Source organism: Panthera uncia, chromosome E1, assembly GCF_023721935.1.
Source record: "Panthera uncia isolate 11264 chromosome E1, Puncia_PCG_1.0, whole genome shotgun sequence".
Classification (NCBI taxonomy): Eukaryota; Metazoa; Chordata; class Mammalia; order Carnivora; family Felidae; genus Panthera; species Panthera uncia.
In genome coordinates, this window is record NC_064814.1 from 4651661 (window position 1) to 4661317 (window position 9657).

At 59.9% G+C, this 9657-nt stretch overlaps 1 protein-coding gene across 1 annotated transcript in view; it reads right to left on the bottom strand.

The window, feature by feature from the left end:
- MGAT5B (alpha-1,6-mannosylglycoprotein 6-beta-N-acetylglucosaminyltransferase B) overlaps positions 1 to 9657 on the bottom strand; it is an 83575-nt gene that overhangs the window by 53904 nt on the left and 20014 nt on the right. Inside the window, exons 4-7 of the mRNA XM_049638140.1 lie at positions 3091 to 3206; positions 2492 to 2565; positions 1465 to 1635; positions 576 to 740 (exon numbers count right to left, since the gene is read on the bottom strand). Of these exons, the coding sequence (XP_049494097.1) occupies positions 576 to 740; positions 1465 to 1635; positions 2492 to 2565; positions 3091 to 3206 (526 nt within the window). The remainder of the gene's footprint in view (positions 1 to 575; positions 741 to 1464; positions 1636 to 2491; positions 2566 to 3090; positions 3207 to 9657) is intronic.

A 9657-nucleotide genomic window follows, 5' to 3' on the forward strand; every position in this document is an offset into this window, starting at 1 on the left:
GTGGATGGATGGATGGATGGATAGATGGATGGATGGATGGATAGATGGATGGATGGATGGACAGAGGGATGGTTGGATGGACAGATGGAATGGTGGATGGATGGATGGATGGATGGACGGACAGGTGAACAAATGAATGAATGGATGAATATATTATGGATGGGTGTCTGGACGGATGGATGGATGGATGGATGGTTGGATAGATGGATGGATGGATGGATGGATGGATGGATGGACGGACGAACCTACAAATCTCCCCAAAACAGGCTACGTTATTCTCAATATTCTAGGCAAATGCCATGACTTTTCTGCCTGAAAAGCACAAGATGTCTACAGAAGGCAGAACCCCTAAGCAGTGTGGGGGAAGGCTTGTCATTCTACCCCAAACGTGAAAAGAGCCGGGGCCACCATATGCATCTATCCTGACTCTGCCTCCCCTGTCTCAGCTAAAATTTAAATAAATTCAATAAAACCTTTTCAAGGACAGACTCAGTGCCTACTTGTAAACCTGGGGCCCTAAGCTCATTTCCTAAGCTCTGTGAGCTCAGCTCCCTGAATGCACAGGGAAGCAGTACCTGCTTCTGGTCCCTCCAGACGCTTCCCAGCTTCTGTGCCAGCCGCTGGGCGGCCAGTGCCCACTGGGCCGTGAGCCGCTTGGTCCGTTTCTTCATGAAGATTAGAGACTCCTTCCCACTGCCCATCAGCTCCAGGAGGTGGGACAGGTTGCTCCGGAAAACTGCCTGGAGGGGGGGCCCACACCTGGGTCCTCCAGCCCTCAGCCCCCAGCTGCACCCACCACCACTGTCACCTGCTGCCCCTGGGGACAGGGGCCCGCACCCTCCCTGGGGGGCTGGGGCCTGCTCTAGCTTCTCCTGCCCTTTGTAGAGGCCGAGGAGCCCCCACAGTCGGGGAGCCCTGGTCTCACCCACCAACACTAACCCCCCAGCCCAACCTTCTGTCTCAGCCCAGCCTTCCGTCACAAGCCCTTTGGGGGTGGGCAGCTGTGACAGTTCCCAGGGGTCTCAGCTGCGACACAGAGGCAGCGAGGGTAGTGGTCAGAGCTGGTACTCGGATGGCAGGAAGTCCGGGCCACCTTTCAGTGGAGCTGGAGTAACGAGGTGCCTTGAACAAGTTACCGCCACTCCCTAAACTCAGAATCTCCATCTGTTCAATGCGGTCGCATAAAGGCTGCTGGGAGGTTTAAGTACATATAAAGCATCTGGCAGCCTTCCAGAAGCGACAGCTATTGTTACTATTATTCTTTTCCATCTAGGGGGTGTCTCCGGGGCCCCAGCTTGCCCCTCAAGTAGGCCACGCTTTGCAGCATCCCCAGAAGGTAGGACAGGCACGGCTGGCTGGCCTCACTCAGGGTTCCTCCCGCTGACCCTTAAGAACGCCCCATTTGAGGAGACCAGCTGGCCTGTCTACCAGCCCCTCACAGGCCTACCCACTTCCCATGCCTACCTGGACTTTGGGGAGGGGCTTGGGGGCCATCTGGGTGGCTGTCTGATTCCTCCAAGGCAGCGGGGGGCAGAACCACTCGACCTCACTTAGGTAGATGAGGAAGGAACACTCGGTGCCGTCCACCCCGAAGAAGGCGTAGCAAGGGTCAGAGGTCCAGCGGGCGCGCATCCACTGTGGAGAGGGCCAGCCCAGGCCAGGGTGCTGGCACCAGCCCCACCCACACCCTCGGCAGGCTCTCGGCATGCAAGTCCTCGGGGACCCTCAGGGCGGGACCTCTGTCACACTTAAAGAAGCAGCAAGGGCCAGAAGCAGAGAAGACAAGTAGACCAGGGCCCCACGACCCAGCCCTGTGTCCTGGCTGCTGAGAACCTCAGGGAAGGCCGAGCAGGACCACCGTCCCCCAGGCCCAGAAAGAGAAGGACCCTGGGAGAACAAGGCCAGGTCACGACACATTCAGGGACAGCTCCAGGCCAAACAGTGGGAGACACAGCAGCTCAGGGCTTGGCTGGTCATGGGGAGCAGGATTCAGCTGAGGCCAAGGTCAGGAGCAGACTCCAAGGGCACAGGGACAGGAGTCAGAGCAGGCCCCACCCACAGTGATCCCCACATGTCACCGAGGAGGGGGTCTGCAGTGCCTCTGCTCTACCCTCTCAGGGAGTTCAGAACCAGTGACGAGCTGGCTTTTACACCAGGGACTGCACCCCCAGATGGACAGACTTCGTGCAGCCACGGGCCCCTGGGGGTGAGCCCCCAGAGGTGGGGCTGGTGGGGTAGGGGGCTTTCTCAGCCCAGCTGGTTGCCAGGATGGGGAGCAACCTGGGTTGGTGGGCCAGGCAGGCGGCCCAAGAGGAGAGGCCATCCCCCTGAGGCTGGCCTCTGCCAGCCGGTGCCAGGGTCAGGGGGCTGGGCAGAGAAGCCCCCACCAGCAGAACGTCAGGGCTAGTCTGGGGCAGAGCCCCCTGAGGAGGAGCCTGCCCCGCCCCCCACCCCGGTCACCTCTACCCCCACCCTCAGCCCCAGGCCTTACCTCCACCTTCCCTGAGCAGTCGGGGAACTTGGGGTCACTGGGTGCCTCACACTGGTCCCGCCGGCCTTCGGACACTGCAGGGAGGGAAGGTCAGCTTGCTGAGGCCCCGGGTGTACGGAGGGGCCCCGTGAAGTGTTGGAGAGGCCTGGTCTGCGGTGGGAAGGGGTCACTGAGGAGCCCACACCGCCCTCCCTCCGCTGAGTTTTCTCACCTGAAAGGCCACCTGCCAGAGGGCCCCCGAGCCCGGGTTCCCCCCTCTGCCACTAGCCCTCCCCCTCCAAAGCGGCTTCAGAACCAGTAAGGAGCTGGCTTGAATGGCTATGGACCCGTGTCTGGATAGGCAGACCTCACGTACCCACCCGAATGTACTCAAAACTCTTTGAGGGGGACCCCCAGCCTGCTGCTCTCCACATCAGGAGAAATGCAGGGGCCACAGAGGGCCTCCAAGACCTCTGTCCTCACGCCAGGTCACAGCAGGGTGAACCCCAAATCACCCCACTTAGAGCCTGGGGCAGGAGCCAGGACAGATGCCGCGGGGAGCGGTCAGGGCCGCGCGGTACCCCGGCCCCCTGGAGGCAGAGGGGTGCCCTGGCCCCCACCCTTGCTGTGGAGAATCAGGCTGTGACGCAGGATCTGGTCCACCTTCACGGCGATGTCCGAGACGTTCTGGGCGATGGCCTGGATCCGCTCCATGAGGCCGGCCCCCGGGGGAAACCTAGGTGGGAAAAGCCAGGGGTGAGCGGGCACAGCTCGCCACGGTGGCCCTCCCGGGAGGGACTCAGCACGTGAGCAGGGGCAGCGGGCCTGCCGTGCTCCTGGGGACCCAGACGCTGCCCTGCAAGGAACCGAAACAGGGAGACGGACGACGCTGGGCCAGCAGACGGAGGCTGTGCCCTCCCCCGCCCCCGGGGCTCTCTAACCACCCACCGCACACGTCACACGGGAAAGCCCCCACTTGGTGTGTCAGGCCCGCCGGCCGGTCATCCCCACATGCGTGTGCCCTGCGTGTTGGAGGGCAGTGCCTGAGGCCGAAGCAGACAGAGGAATTCTAGTCCAGAGCCTGGACAGGATCTGGCCCGGGACCCCCCGGCGACGGAAGCCCTTTCCCGGGCATGGCCGGCTGCCCCGAGTCTGCTTCTCCATTTCCTCCCAGAGGGGCTACGTCGTGCCAAAATACATTCCACCCAAAGACGCCTGGGGACTTGCCGACTATTAAGCCTCTAGTAAATTATCGCTGGGCTCCTGGGCATGAATTGTTCCCAGGATCTCAAACACATTGCCTGCCACAAACATCACGGCCCTCCACCCCCCACCCATACTCGCGTCGCCTTTATTTTTGGAGAATTTATTTCCTGGTGTTGATTACTGCTCGGCTCTCGGAGCAGTTTATGAGGCATCACCCGCAGGTTGCGTCTCCTTGCAAAGACCCTTGCCGAGGCGGCCCCGCTCTGCCGGCCGGCGCGTGGGCCTTCCCCAGAAGTCGCCTGCCCTTCGCGAACACGTTAGTTCCGATCTCTGATTCGCACCTCGTCCTCTGGCTCTGAGGGCCCCGCTCGAGCTCCATTTATCCCTTTACAAGGACGGGGAGCTTGAGTGCCGCACAAAATGGGAATTATAGGAAGGAGGACTTTTCCAACCTGGGCTCCTCTCGGGGGATCTGTCCGCCCGGGGAGGCACAGCGGTGACAGCTGCCCGCCCCCTGGGGCCGCCTTCCTAGAGGAGAGGACAGCAGTGGCCCCATCCACGGAGGGCGTGGGAGGCCGGTGGGGGCCAGGCGGACACGGAGGTAGGGTGGCAACAAAAGGAAGAAGGTGGCAGGAAGGGGCAGACGAGCCCTCACCACACACACACACGTGCACATGCACACGTGTGTGTGCATACACATACATACACAATCCCGTCAACTCCCTCAAAAACAAACAAAAACACTAATGGAATTTGTACCGGATTCCTGCGGCCATTGAAACAAATGACCACAAATGTATTCTTGCAGCTCTGGAGGCCAGAAGTCCGGAATCAAGGTGTTCGAGCCCCGCGTCGGGCTCTGTGCTGACGGCTCGGAGCCTGGAGCCTGCCTCGGATTCTGTGTCTCCCTCTCTCTCTGCCCCTCCCCCGCTTGAGCTCTGTCTCTCTCTCTCTCTCTCTCTCTCTCTCTCTCTCTCTCAAAAATAAATATACATTAAAATTTTTTTTTCTTTTTTTAATGGAGAAGACAAAGGCACTCCCTGGTGGAGTCTCGTGAGGCCGGAATGAGGATACGGAGCAGTAAGGACGTCTGCGTCTGCCAGAGATCAGCCCTGCACGTGTACCCGTTCCCGCCCAGGCCGCGGTGTGGCCAAAGCTGCAGCCAAAGGGGTTTGGGCCAGACCAGCGCTTGTCTGTCTTGTCTCATCATCACTCCCGAGGGAGCCCTGGGAGACATTTTCCCCTACTCGCCCTCCTCCATTGACAGTGAAAACCACAGACATGCTGCCGCTCCGTTTACACACGGTGGCCTGGGGAGGGCCACAGGCCATTGGGACGTCTAAGGTAATTTCTCCCTCAAGAAGCAGGCTTCACCCTTGGGGGTGATACGCACCCACGGAGGATGCCTGCTTTAAGCCAGAGGAAGAACTCCATGACCCTGACGTCCGTTGGGCTCTGCATCAGCTCTGAGTGAGCACGCTGGGACTGCTTTCCTCGCTGACATGTGGGGACAGCACGGACATTCCTCCTCCCGGAAGGAACACTCAGCCGACCGCAGGAGGCAGCCACCGGGAGGAGGGCCCGGAGCTCGCAGCTGCTGGGCCAGGGTCGGTGCCCAGCGTGGGGCGGCCAAGCACAAGGGGGGTTGCTCCCGGGCACCCCTCCCAACTTCTAACCGAGACCCCAGAGTGCAAACAACCCCTGTCAGGGGACCGGCGGGGGTCCTGCTAGGTCCCCAGAGACTTTGGAAGGGACCTCACCCCACTTCAAGCCTTCCTGAAGGATCCTCTCCCTCAAGGCTCCGCTCTATCCATCCAGAGATCTGGTTTTGGGAGCCAGATCTCTCCTCTGAGCCCCTCACATGCTGGGGTGTGGTTGTGACCAGCTGGACCCCCGGCGGAGTCCTGGGGTGCCTGGCTGTCTTAGTCGGTAGCGCGTCTGACCCTTGACTTGGCGGTTGTAGGTTTGAGCCCCACAGTGGATGCAGAGATTACTTCCAAAAGTTGTTTTTAATTAAAAAAAAAGGAGAGGGGACACCTGGGTGGCTCAGTCGGTTGAACGTCCGACTTTGGCTCAGGTCATGATCTCACGGTTTGTGAGTTCGAGCCCCATATCAGACTCTGCACTGAGGGTGTGGAGCCTGCTTGGGATTCTCTCTCTCTCTCTCTCTCTCTCTCTGATCCTCCTTCATTTACTCTTTCTCTCTCAAAATAAATAAACTTTTAAAAATGTTAAAAAAAAAAAAAAAAAAAAGGAGGAGAAGGAGATAGAGGAAGAAGAAATCCCCAGTGGAGTCCCAAGTTCTCAAGGACAGGAACATGCTTCCGGATGGAGCGTGGGCACTGTCCAGCATGGGTCATGTGCCCAGGGCTCCAGCACTGTGCTGGGCTGAGTAGTGTCCCCCCCCTCCGCCCCCCACCAAGTTCACATCCACCCATAACCACAGAACGTGACCTTATTTGGAAATAGGGTCTTTGCAGACGTCATTCGTTACGACGAGGTCATGCGGAATCAGGTTGGCCCTCAGTTCCGCTCCTGGTGTCCTTATAAGAGAGCCATGTGGAGACACTCAGGGGAAGGCCGCCACGGGACAGCGGAGGCAGAGACCGGAGGGACGCGGCCACAAGCCAGGGACTGCCGGGAGCCACCAGGCACTAGAAAAGGCGGGGAAAGATCCTCCCCTGGAGGCTTAGGAAGGAACGGGGCCCCGCTGATACGTAGATTTCAGACTTGAGCCCCCAGAATCAAGGCAGAAAATTTTTGTCGTGTTAAGCCATCCGGCTCGTGGTCATTTTTTTGGTGGCAGCCCGAGGACACTAATACAGAGCTGAGGGCAAATGGTTTTTAGTCCATCGCAAAAGGAGGGTCCAGGTTCTCCTGGGCCCCTGCCGTCAGACTTTCTCTCCACTAACCTCTCTGAGCTCAGGGGCCAGCTCCTACCACAGCTGGAGAATCTCGACTGCCTCACAGGGTGATGCCCAGGATATCAGGTGCTCAGCGACGCTCGAACACAATAAATGCCTGATGGCCGCAGCCATCGCCCCGGCCCCAAAAGGAAGCGTCGCAAGTCTGCCCGCAGAACAAAGCACTTCGCTTTTTGGAGGGTTTTCGCACGGGAAGCGTTTCTCAGGCAGCATCACTGGCAGGGGCTCTAACCTGCGCAGGTGACATCCGTCCGACTTAACAATTCAGACGTGACGCCACCGCCATTATCCTGGACTTCGCACGTGGGCAGCACTTTCATTTTCTGCGTTTGATTTTATTTAAGGGAGAAGAGAGAGACTGAGCGGGGGAGAGGGGCAGAGGAAGAGAGAAGCTCAAGCAGACCCCACCCTCAGCGCGGAGCCCCAACGCGGGGCTCGATCCCGTGACCCTGGAATCATGACCTGAGATGCAATCGAGAGTCGGACGTTCGACCGACGGAGCCACCCAGGCTTTTTTATTTTCAAATAATATGTGATTCGTCTTGGGGCGCCTGGGTGGCTCCGTTGGTTGAGCGTCCGACTTCGGCTCAGGTCATGATCTCGCGGTGAGTTCGAGCCCCGCGTCAGGCTCTGTGCCGACAGCCTGGAGCCTGCCTCGGATTCTGTGTTTCCGTCTCTCTCTGCCCCTCCCCTGCTCACGCTCTGTCTCTCTCTCTCAAAAACAAATTTAAAAAACATTAGAATATATATATATGATTAGTCTTCTCTCCCTGGGAAGCTCTCTTAAAGAACGACAGGGAAAGTAGGTGCCACGAGACCGCAGACCACAGCGACGGCCTCGGAAGCTCCCAAGTGCCAAAGAAAAAGGGGGGGATGGACCAGGACGTCTGTGCAGGGGCTTCCTGCTGAGGGGGCCCCAGGCAATTCTCTCCGCAGCATCAGGATCCCTTCTAATGGTCCCATCGTACAGAGGAGGAAACCAAGGCACAGGAAGGCTGAGTTACTTGCCCAGGGCCAAGGAGCTATGAAGTGGAAAAATCAGGTACCAGTTCACGGGCAAGGGGTCTGTGCTCAAGGGTGGGCACAGGGGGTGGGGGTGGGGCAGGCTGTCAGCACCAAGGCCGTGATCTAGGGAGTGACATCCCTGGGGTGGAACCCTCAGGACCGTTTCCGCCCAATGCCCCTGCCCCCACCCCCCTTCCCCGGGCAGGTGGTGAAGGCTGTAAGAGCTGTAGCAGAAAGCATTTCCCCCGTCAGCATCAATCCTAACTCTGAGGGCCCGTCACCAGGGTACAAACCTGGAAATGTGTGTGCCCGACAGGGGGCCCACGCCCACGGCCCCTCCCACCCCGGGTGCCCAGTCTTCCTCCCGCTGATAGGAGTGACTGCAGGCTTTTTAGTCCCTCCTCCTTGTTGCATATTTTTATTCCTCTCCTTTTTTAATCTTCTGTGTGTGCATCTGGTGGTCGAGCCAGATGAGCCTGAACAGGTGGGCTTGTGAGGGGGCAGCCTGAATGGGAGGAGCGGAGACCCAGGGTCATGTCGGGGAGAGGCGGGAGGAGGGCGGGCTGGAGACTTCAGAGAGGCCCCGGGGAGAAAGCACCTTTGCACTTAACCCCGTAGCCGCGCGTTATTCCCGAGCCCGACCCCGCGGCTCCCCACGACGAGTGAGGTTCTCCGGCCCCAACCTGTAAGCTGTGGGTGCCGGGCAGGGGCAGAAAAGAGGGAAGCTCTTAGGGCCAGCAGGCCCTCAGGTCAGCTGGGTCCTACCGTCCCTCCCAGCTGGGCAGACGCTCCACGAAGAACCACAGGACCTTTTCACGTCCCGCCCCCTGTCTCCAAATGTGGCAGTCACGTGGTAGTCTCAGGACCACAGGGCTGGGCAGACAACACAGGCCGGGCACCGTCCCCTCCAGGTCTACGATCTGGGCCAGGCCCTTCCTTGCCCGAGCCCGGGGCCCTCATCTGCGAATCACAGACCTGGATAGAACCTTCCTCACTGGGCCACTGGTCAAGTCAAAGTACATAATAAGTACCCAACAGAGAGAGGCTGCTATTATTATTTATTATCTTCATTAACTATGATTACTGTTGCTTCAGCCAGCTCTCCATCAAAGTCCACTGGACACCAGGACTCAGCCCTCAGGGCGGAGGGCCACCCCAGGCTGGTGTTGGCTAGAAGAGGCCCCCGACCTGCCTCTCCCAGCAAAGGGGCCCAAGGGGGCCTGAGCCAGCCTGAGACACAAAGTCTGCAGACAGCAGGCAGGACAGAGGTGGGAAGGGGAAAGCATGTCCCAGGATCCGCGGGCAAGCTTCCGAGGAGGCCACCGCTGCCCCTACCCCACGGAAAAGGGCTAAGAGATGCACCCCCCCCCCCCGCCCACTCTAGGAGCTCTTACCTGCCCTGCCTGGTGGAGCTGCCCCCTCGGGGTGCCCAAACCCATCACACTGCCTTCGTGGGCACACGAGGGCCCTGAGGGCCTGCCCGGGTCTGGGAATCGGCATTCCCAAATTAGCCGGAGAGGACCCCAGAGCCCTGCCGTCCTCGCCCCTTACTTTATGGAGGGGAAACTGACCGGGAAAAGACAAAATCACAACGACGACGTCCTTGAGGTGGCATGCAGGCTGGGGACAGGGCAGGGACTCAGGCCGTGGCCCTCTCTGCCAGCCCTTGCTCCTTCCCACTGCGTCTGCAAAACACGAAAGCACGCCCGGAGCTCAGGACACGGGCCTGTGTGATTTCTGCACAACCAGGAAGCGACAGGCATGCGGCCCACGGTTTCTTACCTGAAAAGGGAAAGAAGGCCAAGCCGGGCCCCTGGTCACCCTGCTCCCCAGCCCCGGGGAGCCACTGGGACAATACTCCAGTATCCACGGTATTCCGGCTCTCCTGCCTGAGCACCCCTCACCTCGCACCCACAGGCGGACCGCCAACCCCTCCACCAGAGCACAGGTGGCCTCCTGGACAGGCCAGCCCCCGGCCACTGCTCCACCCCCCCCCCCCCCCCCCCCCCCCCCCCCCGAGCCGCCAGCACGCCGGCCCGCGCTCGCTGAACG